This window comes from Siniperca chuatsi, linkage group LG13 (assembly GCF_020085105.1).
Source record: "Siniperca chuatsi isolate FFG_IHB_CAS linkage group LG13, ASM2008510v1, whole genome shotgun sequence".
Classification (NCBI taxonomy): Eukaryota; Metazoa; Chordata; class Actinopteri; order Centrarchiformes; family Sinipercidae; genus Siniperca; species Siniperca chuatsi.
Window position 1 is genome coordinate 11,385,239 of NC_058054.1, and position 24,952 is coordinate 11,410,190.

General features: G+C 39.7%; 3 protein-coding genes across 8 annotated transcripts; all 3 read left to right on the forward strand.

The window, feature by feature from the left end:
* The first annotated feature begins 330 nt into the window (after positions 1-330).
* On the forward strand, positions 331-2,663 carry gng5 (guanine nucleotide binding protein (G protein), gamma 5). The gene is made up of 3 exons (XM_044218898.1): positions 331-498; positions 1,374-1,516; positions 2,381-2,663. Exons 1-2 carry the CDS (start codon positions 418-420, stop codon positions 1,497-1,499), a joined length of 207 nt encoding a protein of 68 aa, XP_044074833.1. The 5' UTR covers positions 331-417; the 3' UTR covers positions 1,500-1,516; positions 2,381-2,663.
* A 1,123-nt stretch (positions 2,664-3,786) lies between these two features.
* On the forward strand, positions 3,787-19,513 carry gpt (glutamic--pyruvic transaminase). Of its 5 annotated transcripts, none has more exons than XM_044218888.1 (12): positions 3,787-3,819; positions 7,837-8,023; positions 12,556-12,645; positions 12,845-12,953; positions 13,149-13,282; positions 14,109-14,352; positions 14,723-14,802; positions 14,891-15,027; positions 15,402-15,576; positions 16,083-16,238; positions 17,619-17,731; positions 18,887-19,513. In XM_044218888.1, exons 1-12 carry the CDS (start codon positions 3,806-3,808, stop codon positions 18,975-18,977), a joined length of 1,530 nt encoding a protein of 509 aa, XP_044074823.1. In that variant the 5' UTR covers positions 3,787-3,805; the 3' UTR covers positions 18,978-19,513. The 5 variants fall into 5 exon arrangements, with proteins under 5 accessions (XP_044074823.1, XP_044074825.1, XP_044074822.1 ...); XM_044218890.1 differs by having other exon boundaries at positions 3,789-3,863; XM_044218887.1 differs by having other exon boundaries at positions 3,815-3,955.
* Positions 3,801-6,547, forward strand: fuz (fuzzy planar cell polarity protein). 2 transcript variants are annotated; one of them, XM_044218893.1, is made up of 2 exons: positions 3,801-3,819; positions 4,177-6,547. In XM_044218893.1, exon 2 carries the CDS (start codon positions 4,281-4,283, stop codon positions 5,586-5,588), a length of 1,308 nt encoding a protein of 435 aa, XP_044074828.1. In that variant the 5' UTR covers positions 3,801-3,819; positions 4,177-4,280; the 3' UTR covers positions 5,589-6,547. The 2 variants fall into 2 exon arrangements, with proteins under 2 accessions (XP_044074828.1, XP_044074827.1); XM_044218892.1 differs by having other exon boundaries at positions 3,815-3,955.
* Positions 19,514-24,952: the final 5,439 nt, after the last annotated feature.

Genomic DNA, 24,952 nt, shown 5'->3' on the forward strand with positions numbered 1-24,952 from the left:
ATTTTAAACTATATTTAAGGGAGGGTATCTACCAAGTAGTGATTTGAATATATTTGAATTAGATCTTTTTTTTTTTTTTTTTACATGTTGATTACATTGAATGCTTAACTTCTATTTTAAACTTTAATGTTTACACATTCTTGATGTATAAATTATGAGTATTATTTTAAAGCATATATTGACATTAGATTGTTAATGATCTGCTCTGCTGATGTAGCAGCACAATAAAGATATTTTTAATGAAAGGTTATAGTCTGTCTTTAATTTGGCGCCTACTAGTGTGTGTAAATGGGGGTTGCAGTCACAAGTGTGAACAACCGGAATCCGGATGTCATCATCTTTGCTTTTGTCTCAGCATCCAGCCCGGAATCCCAGCCCAGCGCTCAGCGTTTATTTTGTTACAAAAACACATCGAGAATGTCTGGCTCCTCTAACATTGTAGCCATGAAAAAAGTCGTACAGCAGCTCCGTTTCGAGGCGAGCATAAACAGAGTGAAGGTAATTCTTGTGCTTCTTGTTTTTTTTATGCCAAATAACTGGGGCGAAATCTCAACCGTTACCCTGGTCCGCTAACAACGCTAGCTGGTGCCAGAGGCTAGCCGCAGTACGTTAAGTTAGCTGCTAGTCAACAGGCATAACAGGGCGTTGCTTGGACCGAAGGGGAACTGGGCTGTTGCAACAAATAAGAAATAATGCAAGTTAGCAATCTATCAACTAAAGATGTCCAGAGGTCCTCATCTAAAAGTTGGTTGGTTTTAGATAACATTTAAAGTTACAATGCAAACTAACATGACTGGATTAAATGTTCTGAAATAAGCAGAATACATTATTGGTTGGTTTTGGATATTTGAACATTACGAGTTCAGCAGTACTTTGTTCAGTACACTGCATTTGGGAAGTACCAAGCAAACATACAGTATATTCCCTCATGGTTCATGATCATTGTACAAGAAGGATAAAAAAAAAAAAAAAAAAAAAAATATATATATATATATATATATATATATATATATATATATATATATATATATAAAATCAAAAGATAAGATCAAAATTGAAGCAGCAGAGGCCAAGATATCCAAACTTTTCATCTCTAGTATGGGTCAAGCTTAAAAAGCACTGGCTCCTACAATTTCCAAAACGCAATTTAATGTTAGTACTGTCTTCCCTGATGATGTCATCAGGGTTATATTTTCAAACTTTGAAAAGCTCCCTGCAGAACCACAGAGGACATTGTACAACTGTTCTCACTGGCTGACTAATACTCGTGACGAGTGAACAGTGTAAAATCGGTGGAGTGCCCCTTTAACCTGTCTGTTTATTGAGATAACCCCATGTCATGGTTTACATTTGGGTTCTTCTTTTGACACCAGGTTTCCCAGGCAGCGGCAGACCTTCAACAGTTTTGCATGCAGAACGCCTTGCAGGACCCTCTGCTCACCGGTGTGTCCTCCAGCACCAACCCTTTCAGGCCGCAGAAAGTCTGCTCCTTCTTGTGAAACCACTGTATTCATTGGTCAGTCCGCCACCCCGTTGACACACTCATACATACTGTACATACAGCACAAGCAATTGGTGTGATTTCTGAAAAGCTTTAAGCAAAGGTCTGAGGAGTAGCTGAACTACTGGTTAGAATTTCTTTAATGCATTTTGTATGAGAAAAGTGTTCCCTTCTGTGCCTCCTTAAAATTTTGTGTTTTCAGTGAAATGAAACTTCTTCACTGTGATAAAAGCCTTTAAATTTGAAAGGTGGCTGTTAAATATAGGTGGTTTCCTGTGGTCAGCAGTGTTAAGTTTTCACAGTGGGGAAAACCATTTCAACATCCTTGGAAACTTCTCCAGCTCAATTGACTTCTTTGCTATCTACCTGTATGCTCAGTATATTCCAAATTGTGCTGTTTTCTCCTAAAAATTACGAAACACACGCTTCAGTTAGCTGCACACCTATATTTTGCCAACAATATGGATGTTTGGTAGTACTTCATAATGTTGAAATTACTTATTTGATAAAAATATATAGTATATGCAGCTGTAGAATACAATAAGGCCATAAACTTACATTGATAAATTTAAATAATTAATTACATTTATCTGTAATAATTGAGCACAATTTTAAAATAATTAGGCATAGGCATTTTTTTCACATTGGCCACACCTTTTAAGATCCTTTATTATACTGTTGAGAAATCATAATGCAACTGTATTTGTAGAAATATAGTCGAATCTACACCCCTGAACTATTGTTTACCCACATCATCCTAAAAAACCCATAACATTTCTTTACAAAACCAAACCCACTGCCCTTCTTTCAAATCAAATCCTTAGCCTAGCCTAACCTATTTTCTACTTGTGTCTCTGGTTTTATTTTCTTGTTCTGCAGGCCTTCATTTTGATGCTACAGGGAAAAGTTGACCTCAACACTGCTCCTCATGCCAAGCCATTATACTGCCACGGGATCTCTTGAGTGTAGAACACATTGGAATCATGTCTGGAAGATGACCATCAATTTTCAGCCACAGTAGAAGAAAGGACAGTTTTATTTTTCATGGCACAGTATGATTTTCGAGTGAATTATTGTGCCTTTTCTATTGTTCTATTTTAGTCATCACTGTTCTGAACTTTTTTGTATTTAATGAATAAAAAAACATTCTTTACTACTCCAATCTTTTATTGAGTGGCATTTTCTGTTTTTTTCTACTCGCAAATTATTTGTCAGAATTCTTTTAATGTATATTAGAAGTAATAATATAAGCAGCTGATGTTTAGATGGATCATGAAATAGAAAAAAAAGAAGAGGTTAGCTCTGACGATGTTGAGGTTAGCTCTGACGATTTCCTAAGTTTTATATTTCAATACAAAACCAATAAGAAAAAACAAGAGATTTTAAAAAACGATACCAGCAAAAACTATTTTTGGGTCCAGCTGCCCAGTCAATTTGTGATCCACTGCTAGACAGCCAATGAAATAAATGTTAGATTTATTTCACACTTTGGGTTGTAGGGGATCATGACCAGTGGTGGACAAAATAAGTATTTCTGCTTTTTCTTAGGTAAAAGTACATTTACTCCTTTACAAGTCAGTCTTGAGTTCTAAATTGTACTTAAGTACATAAGTATTATCACCTGAAGAAAAAGTAAGTATGTATAGTATAGTAGTGATATGGGATAAAAAGTGACAAAATAAATTGACTTGAATAAATGTGTTTTTAGGAAAATTACCTTAAAAATTGAAAACAGCCTTCAAAAAGGGCATTTTGAAATATTTATATTCATGAAAACTCCAGTAAAACTGACGAATGAAAATCAAATTGTATTTTTTTTTCACGCTTTATTGGTACCTTTACTGTGTATATTCTAGTTATTCATGTTTATTTCATATTGTTATATTTATTTAATATTAAACACGTGAGGATAGAGTAGAAGTATAAATTAGCATAAAATGGAAATACTTGAGTAGAGCACAAGTACCTCAAAATTACAGTAGCGTTGAGTAAATGTACTTAATTACACCATTAATCGTGATCAAAACTAAAAAACCTATTAATTTACATATCAGTCATAGATTTTACCGGTATAGTAATGCACATGTAACTGGCAGTACTCAGATGAGGCACCCAATCATACAACAATCATCAATTAATGATAAAATACTAGTAATCAAGTAATCACTGAAATCCCGCCATAAAACCAAACGAAGAAGAAGAATCTTTGCGCTGCGTGATCATCCGAAAGAGAAATGTTCGACTCTCGCGAGAAGTGAACTAACGGATGTAAAAGCCATGTGAACAACGCTTCCATGAATTCGGATGACTGAACTCAGGTCGGTGTTCTTGTCCCGCTCCTTCAGCGGTTACAACAAAGCTCGTAAGTCACAACTGTAGCTCGACCAGCCGAATGAAACCGCCCTCACTAATTTGAAGAATGAATCATGGGGCAGCGTTACTGTGGAAACGACGGTAACTTGTTTTGTTAACCTAGCATGTTAAATACAGTTAGCTAAAAAAAGCGCGTGAACATGTGTTAAGTCGAGGCATGATAGATAGGTTTGCTGCATGATATCTCTTGTCTTGTTGTTTGTACCCGGTTTAGCCATCTGTGCTGTCAGTTAACGCTAGAACCAGCTATAACGTTAACTGTTAGCTGGTCGTTTTTTTACTTAATGATTTTCATTATACAGTCAGCCCAATGAAGACGTCAGTTGACTGGTTCAATAATCCGCTGCACCTGAAAAACGAGTTTGGTGACTGTGCATGTAACACTGAACACAGCTAGCTTAACCCCATGATGATGCTCCAGGATGGGTCAACACAGCTCCTCTGCCTCACAGCCAGCAGCGGGGTTCCTCTTTTTACAAGAGGAGCCTCCAAACAGCTGCCCTTCTCTGTCATCGGCTCCCTGAATGGTGTTCACATGTTCGGAGGTGGTCAGGGAGTAGTGTTGTCCTGCTGTGAGACTGAAGGCGGGGGTAAGGTGGTGTGGAGAGTTTTCCAGGACAGTGTCATGCTCATAGCTGTGAGTGGAGGTGGACAAGGTGGTGCATGCAGCAGCAAAGAGGAGGAGGTCCGTTTACAACGCCTCCTGGAGAATGTGTGGAACTGCATGGTGCTGGTGTTGGGGCAGGATGAGCTGGCCAGTATCAGGAATGTTGAGAGGCTGAAGAGGGACTTGCGGTCCTGCTTCAGCCTCATTGATCAGCTGTTGGAGGAGAGGCAAGAGGGCATTCTGGGTAACCTGACACACTGTGCTGATTCACTGCTGCCCCCAAATCCCACTCTTCTTCAAGGGGCCATAGATGGCTTCGCTCAGGCTGCAGACAGTGAGTTTGGCTGCCTCATCGTTCATGGGCGGATAGCTGCAGCCACTGAGAAGTGGTGGCGCCTAGCACCGCAGGAAGTTGTGCTGCTCTCTGCTTTAATGCGGTCCCTCTCGGCATCTGGATCAGCCTCTTGTGATTACCCAATTTTCCTTCCTCAGGGCAGCCCTACCGTGGCCCACCGCCTGCTCCGCTTCCAGCTGCTTCCTGGGGCAGATGTGTGCGTGCTGTGCGGCCCTACTCCTTCCCTGCACAGAGCCGAGAGTGGGCTGGTGGGTCGTTTCTGGACACCCCTGGTGGAGACCCTGAGAGGTTGCCTGGCTGTTGGAGAGCGCTGCTTACCAGGATCTGTATCCCTACGCCCAGATGTGCTGGCACTTCTTCTCATCAACCGTGAAACACGTCGCTCAGTCTCCTGTGTGCGGACTTCCACTAATCATCCGCCTGGTGGCCCTCGATTACCCTCTAAGGCCCGCTGCTGGGAGCTACTGAAGCTCTTCTACATCTTCAGCACGACACGCTACTTCACCCAGGAGGAGACTTTGTGTGCCTCCCCAGAGGAGAGGGCTCCAAGAGGCAACACTGAAGACTTTGTCCTTGGATTCTCCCACCAGCCGCTACATAGCTATCTAGTTACAGAAGAGTGCAAAAGCTATGGACTTCAGACACCACAGCACCAGCTCTTCCTGCTTGTCCCACTGTCAGTGCCCACCTTTGCACTGCGTACGGTGGCCACACAGACTCTCTCTGATATAGTTGCAGTCACTGGGTTTTAATAGAACAATTTACTTTGTTCTTTATTGATGACTGCAACCAGATACAATTACATGTTAGTTTCCATCTGTCCACCTTTTGTAAAGACAACGATAGCAGACCACTGGGACAATATGTACAGTAGAAAAGGATATCACTGTTAACTACTGCTCAAGAATATAAAACTGACAAAACAAGTGAAAACATCATACCAAAGTGAAATGCTTTGAGCTCTGTTTTGCATTCAAGATTCACAATTGTGTCTAACTTCATTGGCTTCAAGGCTGTCCCTTTCACAGTAATGAAAGCTGATTTAACGTACTGAATACTAACATTATCACTAGGATTGCACTGTATTTCAAAATGCATTAGAGAATCATGTAAACTGTTACACTGGGATAAATAAGTGCCTGCTGTTGTTTTGACTTGTTGAATAATTTGGCAAAAAAAAGAGATTAAATTATTTGTTCGCACTAGTTTTAATCCTAAATATAGTTGCTTTCTGCAGGTCTTTGTATCATTGAGTGGTTTATTCACATTTTTCCTTCCGCTAACGTCATAATGATAATGTTTGCGCTATTTTGGTTTAACGTTTTATTGCAAAACTTAACAACTGTTCAACTGCAAATAAGACCTATAAACCACTTGCCAAAAGAGCAAGTAGTAGTATTTTAATTTAAACTGCTCACCAGTGAAAGCTAGTAACATTTTTTGTTTTTTTTCTTGACAACTATGAGGCACAGAAAGTGGACACTATTGGGTTTAATAAGTGTATTCAACTTTAAGAAAGGAAAAAAAAGCCTAAAATCGTCTGTCGGGAATTATGTTCTATAACTCATACTTGTGCAAAAAACAATCTTTTCTTTCTGTGAATTAGAAAAACTGTCTGTGTTCCACACGACATAATGCTATAATAATAGTGGCAGTGACTATCGACAAAACACACACACCATTATTGAATGAATACTTTGTGTCATGGTAATTGCAGTGTTTTGTGTTGTTTGCTGCACTAATAATTCCAAGAAACATATTGCAGTCCCACGTTTCAGTGCGAGGGCACAGCGTTTTTGCCACACTGAGGATAACATCCCAGTGCGTAGTTTCTAATCACAGATGCTCTGTTCTTCATGCTCATTTTGTGTATATAAGTTACTGTGAGGGAGGAGAGTCTGTCAGAGAACATGAAATTAGCTAAATTTCCACACAGCAGCATCCCTGTTTAACATGGGGAAATATAACCAGTGTAACTAGGCCTGACCTTGTTCCTTCTGTCTGACCCTACCATCAAGGGACTACTGAGCAACAGACACAAAACACTAAACTATATGCCATTAGAAATATTCAAGGAATAGTGATTTTTCATTGACACCGCTATGTGTAGATTTTTAATGTGATTATAGCATTGCTCATAATGTTCATAACTTATTACAGATGTAGTCAGAGGATTTGCATTAAACCACCTCGCCTCCAGTCGAGATAGGAGGAGCATTCATAAGTATTTTGTTCACCAAGTAGAATTCAAAGTCTCCTCCCAAACCGCATGGAGCACTCAGAACAAAAAGTGGGGCGCAGTGCGGTGAGCTCGGGACAAAGCTGGAAGCTGCACCCGGTTCGCTGGTTATATCCCTGTCAGCCACGTCAGTCGTCCAAAGCGGTTTCGGCCCAGTAACCGGAGAACCGAACTTGATTGACAGCCTCACGGTGCGTAGGATAACGGAGGAGAGGGGTGGGATAACGGTGGAAGCCACACAAACGGGGAGGGGATACGCTCTCGGGCTGTAGTGTTGCCGTGTGTAGGGAACAACCAACCCCCAACATTTCAGAGTGAAAAGCTCAGTGTATGTGCATTCAGCCAGCCAGGGCCTTAAGAAACATCCTGTGGGTTGTTTTTTTTTTTATCCCAATTTTGTCTTAGTCCCACTAATACTTTCACCTTTGACAGGTTCAAAGGTCTGAGCGCTTAGTCATTTTTTGGAGCGCGGTGGCTCCACTTGCACAACTTTTAATTTCACTCCTCTCGACTGAAGCAGGGCAGTTCGCTGTGCACCGCAGAGGCATTAAAAGTTCAAAAGTTACCCAACTTGTTGATAGAAGGCCGTGTAGCATGTCAGCCACGCGGATGCAGTTGCTATCACCCAGAAACGTCCGGCTTTTAAGCCGGGGCCGAAACGAATTGTTAGCCGGCTGTAGTGCAGCGCAGCGGCCGGGCGGTGGTCCCAGCAGGGTCCGCTCACTGACCTCTCCCCCTCTGTCCTCCTCCTCTCCCGGCAGAGCTTTATCGAGTCTGAGTGCGACGCGGCGCGGGCTCCCCAAAGAGAAAATGTCCGAGAATGGAGTGTCGTCCCGGGCCAAGGTGTTGACCATTGACACCATGAACCCCACGGTGAAGAAGGTGGAGTACGCCGTGCGGGGGCCCATCGTGCAGCGGGCTGTGGAGCTGGAGAGGGAGCTCTCTGAGGTTTGTATCCTACAGCAGGCCGTCTGATCTCAGTGTTCATTCCACCTGTATCCTCCATGGACCATACTCATCATCAACTGTACATGAGAAATGCATCTTGTGTTGTCTGTCTTTCATTTCATCAGCCCATTATATGCTTATTCTGTTGGCCAGACTGTGGCAAAAAGCTGGCACCTTTTGTAGACCAGCATATTTTATATCGGAAGAGATTTAGTACGCTACTCAACCTAACAGGTTGAAACGTTCTAAGAGCCATTTTACTGTTACTGTATTGGAAACAGAGGACTGGAAAATTGGTGTTCATATCAGTCAGGGCTTGCCATAATGAACAGTTTACTCATTTGAATCTCTTTGAACTTTAAATGTTAATTGGTCTTTAAAAATCTTTGACACATGGTAGATTTGATTCAGTTTAAAGGGGGCTCTGCATGCTTATTTACCGCTGATGAATGCTTGTGTTTTGATTATTTATTTTTTTTTGGCTGAATATGAATCCAATCAATCTTTCATTAGACATAATTGCAGAGCAGCAGGTTTCCACCCCTGGTTATGTTCTCACTAGTACCATATCAACATTATCCCAAAAGTAAACTACGTGTGTTATTACTTGCTGTGCTGCTTACACACCCTCTTATCAAAGTCCATCAGTTAGTCATCCTGAGGAAGTTTATCACTCACAAAACTTGGTGACCGGTCTGATCCAGATATTTCTCTTTGCTGTATAATGTTAATTTCTAACCTGTTTTTTATGGAGAGCTGTGAAAGTCCATAGTCTAAACCAGAGACTGTGTTTTAGCTGTCCGGTTTATATCTGTCTCTCACTGTCTAACCTACTACTGCACTAGTGCTGTACATATATGTTGCCTCACTTTACCTCCTATAGTCTCCAATGTCCAACTTAGCTGATCTGTCCACTATTGTACCTTTTTTTTTTTTTTTTTTTTTTTTTTTTTTTTTTAAACAGCCATAGATGAGCATAGACGGTTATCTTTGTAGTGAATGGTCCTCTCAAAGTCTAGAAAAATCAGTAGGAATATCTTAATTACGCTCTCAGCTCTTGTGTCAAGCATTGTATATCGGTTCTTTTAATCCATAGTATAAATTGAATTTGTTTTTGTTTTTTTTTATCATCCAAGATACTTTTGGTCCTTTCCAGCTTATTGACATTATAATACAGCTCATTTGTGCATTTCTCTTTTTTGAAAAGCTCTGTCCGATCCCTTCCTCTTGCACAGTTTGTGGTGATGTGGCAACCAGCTGTTAGTGTACTGAGCGCAGTCTGGTGTGAAAACTGTCCTCTCTTGAGTGCTTTGCTCAGGAAGGGATGAGTATACGAACAGGTTCTTGCACAGGTGAAAGGCGCAGCAAGATGTGCCAGCAGGGACTGTAATGACAGCGGTGACCTTTTAACCAGATGGCTCACTGGCACTGTAAATTTTATGTCTTGTTTGCTTTGACCAATGCTTATCTGCAGTTCCCCCCCCAACCCTTGTTTATTTTCATCTCAACTGTACAAGAGTTTGATCAGGCGTTATCAAATATCAGATATTTAGATGTTCAGAAAGCAGAAGAAATTGCAGATGGATTCAGCTGGTAAAACACAGTCAAGATATTGAGGGATAGGAGCATTTTGGGGGAGAAATAAGAGAATCACCATACCTCTTACAGCTGCTAATAAACTTTTCACATTGCCATATAGGACAGGGGAAAGCACTGCAAGTCTTTGTTCACTGACTGCAGACTGCCCCGCTGCCTTTTCAATAACACATCACCTAGCCAGAAGGCAAAAATGTACCCCAAGTAATCATCTTCAGTCCTCCTTTCTTATTCCACAGTTTTCAGAAACACTGAACTATGCTTCCTAAAACTTTTAACTGCTGCTCTTTCGTCAAAATGCATTCTCTTTCATTTTACGAACACCTCCCTTTCAAAGTGCGATTTGGATGGTGTTTGATTACTTTGGGAAACAGGTCACAGTGGTGTTCTTGCTTTTGTCTGTGAATTATACACAAACGCATGGAAGCACACTGTGATCCCCTACTCCAGTTTCCTACACACCTTGTTTTTTTGGAACTGAGATCTTTGCTCTTCATTTACAGTACAAGTACAGCCTTGTTCTTGTTATTTTCCCTAATACTAAAGCTGTGTTAGTTGCTCCTAGCTTTTCCGAACATAAAATAGAAACTAGAGCCAACTTACTGTACCAGTTAACAAGTGCACAAATCAAGGCTTCACATGCAGTTATTACATTACAGTCTTTGTTTGTCCTAATGAGAAGCTAGCTGATAATGAATGGAGACCTTTTGAGAGAGTCTCTATGGGGACAGACCAAAGACACACAAGGCTAGATTTTGTGAAATTCTTTTCACATATTCTGCCAGAATGAAAAGCAACATGCACACCTCTAAAAATGTTTTCCATTGTAAAATCCATGATGAGATCAAATGCCTTGATCTGAATATTGTGTATTTGGCATCAACTTACTGAGAGCTAAAAAAACATATGACACACATCGTTTGTTTATCTTAACCTTACGGTTCGCTGTTATCAGCTTAAGTCACAACGTTATTTACAAGGACTTTCACTGGTTTACGTCATTACTGAATCGTTTTTCATTAGCGAACCCTTTGTAAAGCCTTGGTAGTAAAAAGAAATACTGCCTGAGCTTTGCATCAAAAGCTAAGTTTCACCTTCTGTTGGAACTTCAGCATTGTTTGCTGGACTGTTTTATCAGCGACAAAAAGCACAGGCCTTGTTTCTAAAAGACCCTCATCACGAATGGGCGGTACCTTTGACCTAGGGGTGTTATTCACCCTGTAAAATGTTATTGGTCCAGACCGAGAGACGCCTCTAATATGTGACCAATGAGAGAGCCAGAGACTCAAGCTTCCTAAAATCTGAACTGGATTGGGCAAATCAAACAAACAGGCTGTTTTGATTTCCGCAGGGTGTCAGTGTGAGATTCCACTTGCGGTCTCTCTGCAGTGTTACGCTGTTCATAACATCTGGTGTTTACAGCATGTGAGCGTGCTTGTGTATATGCACGTGTCTGCCTGCATTGCTGTTTGTGCTCTGTCTGGTCTCAGCTGCTCCAGATATTATCTTTCAGAAACGTTTATTATTGGCCAGGAAGACAGTAAATTGATACCTATATTTTGGTAACATATTCTCCTAATTACTTTTTGATGCTAAGTCTACTGCTGCTTTGCTGTCATACATCGTGTTCTTTCTCAGTGAACACTAAGGAGGTTAAAAGCCTTTGTGGAATGGATGTCTCTGTGTTTGTGTCAGAAGGTTAACAGTATCAGTACGATAAGATACTTTGCACAGGTTGAAACTTTGTTCCAATGTTTGCACATACTATCTGCATCAAGGCTGTTGCAAATACACTAAATTTTTGTTACTAAATGGTTTCTCTCTATACTACAGTGCTGCAGTGTAACCCCCCCTTATTAACCAAGTTCTCTATGTAGAATAGATACTAGTACTTTTGCATAAAATTTCCCAGTTTCAGTCAGTAAAGAATTGTTCTTCACTTTATAGTGTCATCAGCAAGTGTGTGTGTGAGGAATAGAAAAAAGTTAGAATAGCGAATGAACCGTTGACACCTTACATGGCTTTCCTGCATAATCATGAAACTGAGTGACTTCTGGGATTTATATTGTTACTCATAAAATCTTGCTTGTGGAATTTCATTGGAAACCTGAAAATTAAAATTACCCTGCTGAATTTATTTAATTTGTTTTTCATTAAAAATCCATTTAGAAACATTTAAATGGTGCTCTCCTCCTAAAACTGGAACAACCCTCTCACACAGTTATTATTACTGACTAAATCAAATGAGAATTTGCCTAAAACTATAAAAGTTTGAATTTAAAATACTGTACAGTTCTATATCGACTAATTAGTTGTAATGTCATTCTCTGCAGCAAAATCTAAGGGTAAACTCCTCCTGTTTGGAGGCACTTTACTTTAGGCCTGCATGTAGCCCTGGAGTAATCTGTGTTCCCCTTAATTTAGTCCAGAAAGGAAAACATTGGGACAGGCAACATGATTCAGAAGGGACGCTATAGCTAATAGTTAAATGAGCATTTGAGCTTGGTGGATATTTTAATTTCCACCATCTCTTTATACACTTCAGTGCAAGAAAGTCACTGGTTCAGTCCAACCGACAGCCAATATAATCCATCCCTGGAAGTGGTTTTGAGTAAACCACCAAACCCGCTGTGCGCTCAGCAGCTGCTGGTCTCTCAGCCTCTTGTGGCATAAATGTTTTATGGAAAGTTATGTATGTGTTTAAGCCTGTCTGTAGGCACAGTGTCAAGGGTGTTTAGGTGCAGTGGGGGTTCTCAGCCAACCCCATTCTCTTTGACAGTTTGAGTCAGGTTTGTTAATGGACAGTCACTGTAAATTTCAGAAAAGATAGACATTATTTCTTGTGCACAAAGTGAAGAAATGCTCTCATAGTTCACATTGTTTTCCCATTTTTCAGATATATAATCATTTCTGAATGTTGTGTTTATGTTCTGCAGGGAATGAAGAAGCCCTTTTCAGAGGTCATTAAGGCCAACATTGGTGACGCGCACGCTATGGGCCAGCAGCCAATCTCTTTCTTCCGACAGGTCTGCTCCTAAGCCTTTCCCCCAACCTCTCATCTAAATATAGCACCTCCCCTCTGACTTCTCAATGTCTAAGAAACTGATTTCTTCCTCTTTAACTAAGTTGGTGTCAATCATTTTTCCTGTCTTATGCAGTAATCAGTGCAGGATTTTGCATAATGTCCCTTCCACCCTTTATACTCACACCTCTCTTTGTTTCAAGGTCTTGGCGCTCTGCTCCTACCCTGAACTGCTGAATGACAGCACATTCCCAGAGGATGCTAAAAGTAGAGCACGCCGCATTCTGCAGTCCTGTGGAGGGAACAGTATGGGTGTGTATGAGTGTGTTGGTTTTCTGTGCAAGCGCAATAAGCTTTATATTACCCTAGTTGCAAATTATCACTTTTAGTTTCATTATACTGTATGTTCCTGTTGTGTTAAAGTATGCTTTCTGGTGGTGCTTTGTTGTGTTAAAGCTTTTAAGTTGTCATAGCAACTTGTATTCTCTCCATATGAATCTCCCTCAGGTTCCTACAGTGCCAGTCAAGGCATAGCCTCTGTGCGTGAGGATGTGGCCCGCTACATTGAGCGAAGGGATGGTGGTGTGCCCTGCGACCCAGACGACATTTATCTCACCACAGGGGCCAGCGACGGCATTGTGGTACAAATCACCTCATCTGTTAAACTGACTTTGTCTCTGTTGTACTTGTAATCATGTGTGTTTTTTTTCCCCCAAAAGAAACTGGGAATAAAATGTAGCACTCCAGTTAAAAGTTATGAGTTAAGTTACCTGATGTCTTGATCATTTTGCAGTGAATTCATTAACAACATTGAATTGATGAAACCGATGTATTTTGGAGTGAACCCTTCATCAGTAAGTTCTCTTTTTAAAGGTCAAATCACACAAACTGCAACTAGCAGGAAAATAAACTGTGAGAACAAAAAGTCAAGATCAACAAGAACTGAAATTAGATCACTGATGCCCAAACATTTTGGCTCATGACCTTTTAAAAGCCAGGTATTATCTACTCATGACCTGTTGGCACAGGTTGTCAAGAGCTATCTGAGTTTAAGTGTGGTGTTTCATTTTCATTTCAAATAATTTGTAGAGTCCTGAGAAGTTACAACTTATGCAAAATTTTGTATAGCAGGAAAGTTTTAATTTTTCTATCTTGTTGACCATCTCCCACTGAGGGGACTCCCATCCTACTGAAATGGCCCATCAAACTGATTGCATGATGTGTTCTTTAAAAAGAGAACTCACTATATGCTGTTATGATGGCTTCATGCCAAAACACAGATGCAGAGCACCAAAGTAAAATTCAGAGCAGGAGAAGAGCACCCGTTTCCTTTTCCAGTCTTTTATTCAAATTTGTCATGCAGACAAAGCTACTGTGTGTATATAATTCTAAAATGTATTACTTGTATGTAGGTAAACTTGTTCAGCTGACATATCTTTCTTGACCTTCCTATCCTGCACTTATAAGACCATGCTGAAGCTGCTGATGTGTGGCGAGGGTGCGACCCGTACAGGCGTCATGATCTCCATACCTCAGTATCCCCTGTATTCTGCTGCGCTGGCCGAACTGGGCGCTGTGCAGATCAACTATTACCTTAATGAGGAAAAGTGCTGGAGTCTGGACATCAGCGAGCTGCAGCGTGCCCTGGATGAGGCCCGGCTTTACTGCAACCCCCGAGCCCTGTGCGTCATCAACCCTGGAAACCCCACCGGTAAGTTTCCTTCATTTTTTTTGGGTCAAAGTGACTACTAGATTGTTAGTAGAGATAGAGACAGGAAACACAGGGGGAAAGGGGTTATGTAAACCAACAAATGTCATTGGCTGGAATCAAACTGGGGATGATGCAGCTATATGCATCCTCAACCACTAGGTCCACTAGGATGCCCAGGAATTAAGTTACTTAAAATTTAATCCTTTCTGCATGAGGTGTACGCATCATTTTGTCTCCTGCTAAGCAGTTTTAGAACCACACATTTCATGCACCACTCAAAGAGCCACTAGATGGCAGCAAATGGACATAACTGCCTGCCTAATCGCCATTTCAAACCTTTCTCTGTAATGAGCCTCCTTCTCGTTCGCAGGTCAGGTTCAGAGCAGACAATGCATTGAGGATGTAATCCAATTTGCAGCAAAGGAACGTCTCCTCCTCATGGCTGATGAGGTACTGCCTCTGCATCTCTTTTAACATCTTACCTGCTTTATTGTTTTCTGTACCCTGTGACATCTGTCATTCTGTCTTCATCTCCCAGGTGTACCAGGATAATGTGTATGCTGATGGTTGCCAGTTCCACTCTTTTAAAAAGGTTCTGTTTGACATGGGACCGGAGTACTCAAATACAGTGGAACTGGTATCTTTCCACTCCACCTCGAAATGTTACATGGGAGAGTAAGTCATTTTGCTTTCATGCTGGGATAAATCTGTCAGACCAAAGAATGATGACAAGTAGTTCTTTGTGTTTGCTATGACTTGCTGTCGTAGAAAAGGTTTCAGTCGTAGTCATCTGGACACTGTTTTCAGAATCGAGACGTTTCGGCTCCCATCCGGAAGTCATTCTCAATTGTGAAAAAATTGGACGGGAACTGGAAATTTAAGCTAATCTGAGTTGCATAAGCCCTGCCCTCAGGAAGGGCAGGGCTTATGCACGAATGAGGGACTACACCGTCCTATGACTTGCTGTCTTTCTGTCTTTTTTTGTTTTCTTTCTTATATCATTTTTGTGTGCTACTGGATCACATCCTAATGTTTTCTCTCCCTCTTAGGTGTGGCTTCCGTGGAGGTTACATGGAGATCATCAACATGGACGATGATGTGAAGGCCCAGCTGACCAAGCTGGTGTCTGTCCGTCTGTGTCCTCCTGTTCCTGGACAGGCTTTAATGGACCTGGTGGTCAACCCTCCGCAGCCTGGGGAACCCTCATATGACAACTTTATCAAGGTACACACAGTCTACGTCCCACAACCCTCATTTATATGCAGTAGAACAGGGACATATATCAATATGACAATATATTGCAACATGATATCTTGTTGTAAATTATCAATACACTAACACCTTCAGCTGTTTACTAAATTCAAGCAGAAAACTTTGTTAGAAAAGGCCAGAGACGCAGGGGGTCATCGTTTCACTTTTAACTAATAAAATAAGGCAGGGGATGACTTAATGGTACTGAAACATAACCCTTTCCAGAATTGGTCAGTTTTAAACACTGCTTTAGGATTTTTAAAGACCATTTTCTGTGGATAAGATTTTCTCCAGACCTCCTTGAGCTTGAAAATACAGTGGATTGCTACATGAGATAAATTATTCTAGTATAGTCAATCGCAGGCATCGCAAATGTTGTTGCCAGTGTTTCCTGATTCTAGTAACATCTCTCTTTGGTTTGCTTTCTTTTCTCTCTGTCCTCTCTGTTCTGTATTTTCTATTCTCTCTCCCACATCCAGGAGCGCACAGCCACCTTAAGTGCCTTAGCAGAGAAGGCCAAGCTTACAGAGCAGGTTCTCAATACTGTGCAAGGCATCAGCTGCAATCCTGTGCAGGGTGCTATGTACTCCTTCCCTCGTATAAACATCCCTGAAAAGGCCGTCAAAGAGGCCATGGTTAGTCCTTAACCTGCTCTCATAAATGTTTCAATAATTCAAGTTTGACTGTATATTTACTTCAAGGACATTACAGTGATCAGGAGCAGCAAAAAAGAGAGGAATAAAATAGATGATTATATAAGAATTTTTACTCAACATTCATTAATCTACTACTTATTATTTGATTACCTCATTATTATTTCACTTATTAAGTTTCTCCATGGTCTCAACATAATGTTCCAATATCTGGCATTAAATACACTTGCAGAAAAGCTGGAAAACATAAGACCAACATCTCACACTATGCTGGATTAAATGTCTATTTGACCAAGGTTCAGTACACTGTGTATCCATCGCCCCATTTGCTAAAGGGAACAAATGATTTCCAATAGCTTTTGGTTTCAATTCTGTCCCGAGGTTGACTGCTCAGTAGGAATTTCAGGGACGGTGGATGAGCCGAGCCGCTGAGAATCTGATTAGCCTTACAGAGGATAAGGTCAGAGTAAAGCTGACCTACTGACACCTCATCAATCCCAGTGACTCCGCTCGCCATGTTGATCACACAGTTGTAGCACTCCTTTGTTTTTGGCAGTGCTTTTCCCAAAAACAATGCATAAAGACAGAGCTTATTTAACAACACTCTTGTCATCTTCACCATTGGCAGTTTAAATAAAGCTGCTGTGTGGTCCATTGAGCTTTTTTTTAATACTCAGTACTCAGGTACTTCTATGGCTGAGACACTTTAAAAAAATATTTAAAAATGTTTTCCAAAAGCTTTTACAACCTTCTGTTATCTTTATACTGCTGAAGAAAATGTCTTGTCCTTACTCAAAGCCCTGAACAACTCTGAAGGGCGCCTGTGCTAAAATAACTCTGGAACACCATGAAACTGTAGAATACAATAATCAACACAGCAAAAATGTATTAACTTGAAGAGCTTTTGAGGGGTTTCACCAGAAATATAGCACTGATAATTAATTGTGATTACCCATTTTTGTGTTAGAAGTACAGGAGTGGGCTGTTGGTTACAAAAAGATGCTCTATTGAGCTGTTTCTGCTTTCATTTGGTCCAATTCTGCTTTAAATGAATTTGATTTTCTACAAATTGAAAATCCTTTCTAATAAGTTATGAATCAAAAACAGAATGTAGTGGAAGAAAAATAATTAAGAACGCAGCTCAGTGGGAATGCTGCAAAAAAGTACATGCAGTACTTATAGTATAAAGACTATACTGTGAGTCACAGTGTTATAAATATAGCTTGTAGTCACAGCAAAACTGCACTTATCCAACAAAAAGTAGCTAAAGTCCTGATCAAATACCTGCTGCTTGAAATAGTCCCATGCCACCAGAATATTAAGCCTCAAATAGACTATAATGTTTCTTTTCCTCTTTGTTAGGACAAAGATCAGCAGCCAGATATGTTTTACTGCATGAAGATGCTGGAGGAGACGGGGATCTGCCTCGTACCTGGAAGCGGCTTTGGCCAGAAGGATGGAACCTACCACTTCAGGTGAAGAAAACATACCACTCCTCCTAGGGCTGCAACTAACAATTATTTCTTAATTATCAATTCATCTGCCGATTATTTTTTGATTCATTGTTTGATCTTTATAATGTCAGAAAAATGCCCATCACAATTCCCTCGTGCCCGAGTTGACATCTTGAAACTGCTTTATTGGTCTGACCAACAGCCCAAAACCCAAAGATATTCAGTTACTCTGTAGAATTTTTGGCATTTTTGATTAAAAAATGACTAAAAAGATTACGTGATTATCAAAATAGTTGCTAATTAATTTTTTGGCAATTGATTAATTGACTAATAATCTCAGCTCTAGTTTCTTTTCTTTTTTTTTTCTTTTTTTACCCGGTCAGACCTAGTAACATTTCTGCATCACTTTCAATACGGCACAAGTCTAAACTGAATGCTGTCAAATTAACGTAAAGGCTGCAGCAGCACAAACATGCAGAGAGACAGATGCAAATCTTGTTACCACTTTGTAAGATCACTGTAATAAATGTAGTAACGCAATCTTCATCTCTTATGCACAAAGGAAACAATCTCAGTTTAATGAAGTCTGAAACACTGTGAGAGAAATGGCTTTAAGTTATTGAGGACTTTCTTCACATATCAGATCAGCCTATGAAAACAATTTTTCCCCTTACAATGCGACCAGGGCAAAAAAAAATTCCTGCAATAATAATCTGACCAACAGCCTCTCCCTCTATTTTTAATTTTCATTCATGCCAGCTGCATGGATGAATGAATTAATATCAGCAATACTGCGTGAGAATTGTGGCTCTTTGCGTAAAATTTCCTGACATGAAGCCATAAGGAACATTGACGTAATAGTCACTTATGTCTGAATGTCAAAAAGGCTTCACTTTAACAGTTAGATGAAGCCAGCATTGTTACGTATTCCTCATCTGAAAAGATCTTTATTGTAAGTGTATTGTAAATTTGTTCCTAAGTTTGAGGAAGGGAACGATTGTCGTTTCTTAATGTAGCTTTTGAACTCTCTCCTAGTCATTGAATTACTTTCTAAAATGATTCTTAACTGATTCTTCAAAATCCATACTAATCTTTAACTCTTAGCCAAGGCATCTGCTGCTGTTACATCACTCAGTTCAGTTAATTTTTGTCTTTTCTTTCCCCTCTCCCTCCCAGAATGACCATCTTGCCACCAAAAGACAAGCTGAAGATCCTGCTGAACAAAGTCAAGGAGTTCCACCAGAAATTCACACAGCAGTATTCTTAAATATCTTCCTCCATTCACAATGGGAGGAGCTCAACAACCACAACAAAAATAACTCAGCCAATCAGAATTCATCTGTCACTAATAAGTGCCTTTCCTACAATGGCTCTGGTGGTCTCTGTGATGACGCACTTCAGCCTCTACAGCTATCTCATTTGGACATTCGCAGCTGGTATACAAGGCACTGTTTTGTGTCAGAAAACAAAACGAGATGAAGAAATTTAATCAGACGTGTCAGTTTGGTATGAAAAATATGGTTTCACCTTCTGTGTTGAGCTTTGAAGGATGTACAGTATGTACTGTAGTTCTGTGTATTTGTGAATATGAGCGATATATCGTCTATGTGAATACCAAGCTAAAAAAAAAGAAGGTACAATTGAATGAAAAGATGCTGCTTAAAACCTTGTGTATGTGTACAACTGGTTAAAATATTCCATTCCTGCAGGCAGTACTTGACAGGGAGAATATGCAGAAAAGAGCCATTTGCATGATTTAGACATGATTTTGTAGAATCAAAATAAATGTAACAGTGTATATTATGTCTCGTGCTGTCACATGTGTTTAGAGTTTATATTAAGACAAATAGGTCATTTTCCTTTGACTGTGAACATTTATGGAAAACTGTTATGGTACTGTGGTTCCTAATACCACATTTTTCCATTTCACAAAATATCACAATTTTTTTTACATTATATCTTCAAATCTTTAACGTTCATTAATCGAGGGATTAGGCAATAACAGTCTATCTATTTAAAAAGAAACTGTCTAAAATGGATATTTTCTCCCTTTTAAACCTCAGTTTTCATTCTGAAGTGCAACATAAACATACAGCGGTTAGTCCTTTTCCGTCACTATTCATTACACTGCTTAAGGCCAAAGGAGAATATTTCACTCACAAAATGTTACTCATTTAAGATAACAGGAGGGTTAAAGTAAAGTGAGACTGTCATGTATGACAGAAAAAAATAACAAATGAAAAGTTGAATTCATAACGTATGAAATGCACCCTTGCTCAAGTCATTACACTTAGGGATTTTGCTGTTACAGCCTTTGGTCTGGTATGACCAGTGTAATTTTAGCAAATATTTTATTGATATTGCTGTGTAACTGACATTAGTGAATCACTTTACTGACTTATGTCATATAGTCTATTTGTGCTACTGTTACACTACATTTTAGCAAAATTTAAAAAGTGGTTTTATTACAAAAGTCAAGACATTAACACACTGCGCCCATTCCACTTTCACTCGATGCAGGTTGCCTAATGATGATGTTTTTAAGGCAACTAACTTATTTGGCTGCATTATTTGATTTGGGGTTTTTTGCCACTTGGGGGAACACATTTAGAAAACTGAGTATACATCCAGCAGATGCAGAGCAACATTAGCATAAAGTTGTTTTTGTTTTTAAAAACAAGGTTGATGTGAGCAGTAATGCCAATGCTAAAATATTGATTAGTTCAGCTTTAAAGCAACTGACTGAAAATTAAATGTGCTATTATCCTGTAATGTCACTTGTGACCTCATTGGCTGCTGTTTAGAAAACATTACATACTGGTAGTCACATTGTAATTAAACCAGTTTACAGGTAAAAATATTTTAACAAGCAAGCCATTATTGTTTGCACCACAAGGGTATAGCAGTCAGAGATTGTGTGCTAAACCAATTTAAGTCATAATGAGTGAAAATTAAAGAGTGAGGTTGCACCTCAGACCTCACTCACACCCTCTCACCACACGTCTGTGAGATGGCCAGCTGTCTGCACACTGCTGAAACTGTCACCTCTAATAATGATGTTATTCGGCTTGATTTTGAGCTCAAAAGGTTGTACGTGTATTAATCTGTCATCTATTTTATTGCCTAGTATGCAGTTTCTAAACAAACTGGGATGAAGGATGGTACTGCAGGTTGTGTGTGTGTGTGTGTGAGAGAGAGAGAGAGTGAGTGAGTGAGGTAGAGCTTGAAAGACCATGTAGAAAGTGTGTTAAAGTGAAGCATGTAGTTTGAAGGTGTTTTCTGCTCTCTTCCTCTCTACTCCACAGTGGCTGTCAGCTTTAATTATCTTTGACAATGAGCCTCCTGAATCCTAATTAAACTGAGCTCTGTCTTTCCTGGAGCTCCTCACCATTCACTCCAGCAGCATGACATGCTCACACGTTCCAGTCCTCTTCACCCTAAAGTAATTGGGTGCGTTTGCGTTTTTTCTCTCATCTCCTGACATCTTTTGAGAATCAAAGGTCATCATTAGTTTGGGTGAGGATGTAAGGCGACAGAGAGACAGTCATGCATCAGACAGCAACGCTGTCATGTGGCTGTCCTGGTTAAGACAATGACCAGTCTTTATTCACTGTGTACAGTCTTATGTGAAGAGATTCATATACTGACTGGAACAGCTTATTGAGACGTAGTAGCGTTTGTGAATTGCCAATTATATTGTGTTCATTATTCTGCATGTGTGGACATTGATGACTATGAGAGTCTTTTAGCTGGTCCGAGTCTTAACTTTGGCTGGCATTTAGCATGGAAATGAAAGGTGATTCCACACAAAATGTCACAAAAGACTTGCACCAAAAGTATTCAATATCTTAACTCTTAATTAATGCTTTTCACTTAAACTGTTCAGCAGGAATGAATGTAACTAAAACCAATTTAACAAACAAGTAGTCAACACATTCTTTCCCTCATATACTTATCCTGCAGTTATACTAGACAATAAAAAAAATGGACATTTTATAAACGTATAGGCTAAACATAGTGAGCCGTAATTGTGTGAAATGGTTGCTCTCTGTCCTGCAGGGGTCAGTTTCAAACAGTATGTGGAATTCCTACCAGACAAATGCTGCAGGATTATAGAAATACTGAGATCATGAGTTTAACTTCCCCAAATGTCCCTGAGAAATTTTTGACCAAGGATTTTTTTTTTGTTTTTATTTTTTTGGCCACTCAGGGGCACTGCAACACGCTGTAAACACAATCTCGACATACCTTATAAAGTTGATATTGCGAACATGTTAGCAAACAGTTGCCTATTTCCACATGCAGCAGAAAGGGACCAACATTAGCATTCATTAGGAGTTGTGTTTCTGGCCACTTGATGAATTTAAGTCCAATATTCACAGTCTTTTAGCTCTGTTTTGCTTTCCACCAACTCCTGAGGGAAATATCTGGCTCTTTAGCACTAAAGGCTCCACTATGTTCACAAGCTAGTCATTAGCTTTGACTGTCTGCTCTTTGGTACTGGGCAGAGTTGGATTTTAGAGCATCTTTTTACTGAAAACAGCTGCCTGTCTTGTCTGGAAATTACTCTGATGAGAGCAGTGAGACTACCAAAAAAGTAAAGTTGCGAGCAGTAAAACCAAAACATGTTTAAAGTCGCGCTAAAACGCTCCGTACAGCTGAAGGAAGCTGCAGAAGTCGGGTGATAATTCTCTGTGGGTTCATCACTATGAGCAACCCCTTTCACCCCATTACCCATAGTCATCAGACCCATTGTTAATATAAATATCGATTAGAACAGCTTTAATGAAGGTCTAAATGCTGCCTGTCTTCACACTGTCAGGAACATATAAATGGAGAAATACTTTTTATTTATTGGCCTAAAAAAGTAATCACATTTTAAAATACTGAGTCTAAAAATTATTAAATCAGCTTATAAAATGCCCACCGTGTGGAAAAATTACAGAGGTCATGACCTCAGTGTCCCCAGTGGTAGCTACAGCCCTGAATGGCTTATGTGGAAGGTACATTTGTTCAATCAGCCACACAGCTGGAGGTTATTTTTACTTTAAAACACTTATCTGGTTAAAATGTGGGGGGTCAAGTTTTGAATCTGGAAGCCGGAGGACATCATCTATTATCATTTTACCATGATTGCATTTTTTGTTTTGTTTATTTTTTGTCATTCATGTCATTCATACAGAGCAGTGTCAGGTAAGATATGTCTGTGATTTCCTAAATTTCCTAAGGTACTCACATATTTACGTTATTGTTCAGTGAGGCCAACCTCACTGATTAGGCAACAACAAACAAAAAGTAGAAATACTAAATTATCCAGGTCTGTTTCTATGTTTGTCCTGCATATTATCATTATGCTGCAACTAAAATAGGCTGAAAATGGAACTGATGCATTGTGGGAAGTGTAAATGAGTCAGAGGAACCATCAGCATCACCAATCAACAACTGCATTGTTTTCTTGAAGTAATGACGTACTTAAGGTTGAGCTAAACTCTGTTGTTGCAATCACTATGTTGAACACAGTGATTTGCATTTAGTCATTGTGTAATTGCAGATCTGAGGAAAGAAAGAGATTTCTGATTCCCCTGTCCTGTGATTGGTTGTGATGGTTTCTGAATGTGAGCCTGATTTGTGTCCATATAATATTTAATCTTTTCTTATCACATCATCTTCATTTATTGTCTTTTCTGTTTGCAACACAAACATAAACCCATAAACTACGACAACAACAAAAACTTCAGGTTAAGCGGAAATGGAAGCCAGACAATTGGTAGCCCTGTCAAACTGTTTAAGAGAAACAACCACCAGCAGAATATTAAAGCAGTAGTTAGACATTTTGGAAATACGCTTGCTCACTTTTCTTCGCTTTCGCTAGATGAAAAGATTGATACCACGCTCACATCTGTCCATTAAATATATGGCTATAGCGCCAGAAGCCAGTTAGCTTAGCACAAAGACTGGAAACAGGCAGAAATAGCTAACCTGGCTATGTCCAAAGGTAACAAAATCAACTTATCAGCACCTCTAAAGCTAAGTTACATCTTGTTTATTTAATCCGTACAAAAACTGAATGACAATTTGTCGCTTTGCGGGGGGGTTATGTGCTGGACTATTTCCAGTAGTCTGGCACATAACCCCCCTAAAATGGTGAATTGTCATTGTTACACTTTTTTTTTTACGGATTAAGCAAACAAGATAAAACATGTTAATTAGTGAGCATTAGAGTTGCTAGTATGCTGATTTGTTACCTTAGGACTGAGCCAGACTAGCTGTTTCCAGTCTTTGTGCTAAGCTAGGGTAAATGCCTTCAGGCTTCAGACTGAAATGAGAGTGGTGTTAATCTTCTAATCTAACTCTCCACCAGAGAGCAATTAAGCAGATTTCCCAAAACAAAACTGTAAAAAAAAAAAGTTGCAGCCTTGATGTAAATGTTACTTTTATTAAATGCATAAAAATATTTATATTTTGATGAAGGACTGTTTTTGTGAAGGCTGCACCTGAAATTAAGCGTGAAAGTTCATTCTTGACCTTGGTAATTTCACCACAACAAGCAAACAAAAAAATTAACTCTCTCATGGGACTAAGAAATTAATTGTATGTAGCTCATTTAATGCACTATTTAATGCTTATTATCCTATTCAAGGAGTTTAAGAGGCATATTTTCAAAGATCTCACAACTAACAAAATAAATCACTGGAATATCATCAAAAGCCCTTATCATGTGTTGTTGATATTCAGCAGCAAGTTTTATTGTCTGTTACGTTGTTGAACTCTGTGGGTATTATTGTCATATTTTTGGGTTTTTGTCCTGTTATTTCCTGTTTTATTTTGAAGTGTTCTCCTCTCCTCGTGTGTCTTGTGGTTTTACTTACATTCTTTGTTTGCTTTTCCCTCCAGTTTTGATTGTTTGCCCCGCCCTAATTAATTGCACCTGTATCATGTTGTCTCCCCTACCTAAGTGTATTTAGTAGAGTTTTTCCTTTCTTCAGCGTTGCACCTCAGTCAAGCGCCCTGGTTTGTTGGTTCCCTCTACTTTGCCTGTCCACCGTTGGATTTTGTTTGTGACTGTTTGCCTGCAACCTGTCTGAATTGTTTTACCTCTGTTGGACTGCCTAAAATAGGTGTAAGCCTTTTTTTTGTGTTTCTTATCATTAAATGATTGATTTGCACCTGCTCTGCCTACCTGTCTGCATCTGGGTCCTTTCCCTGCTACCCTGCTTGACAAACTACAACAATTATAGCCCC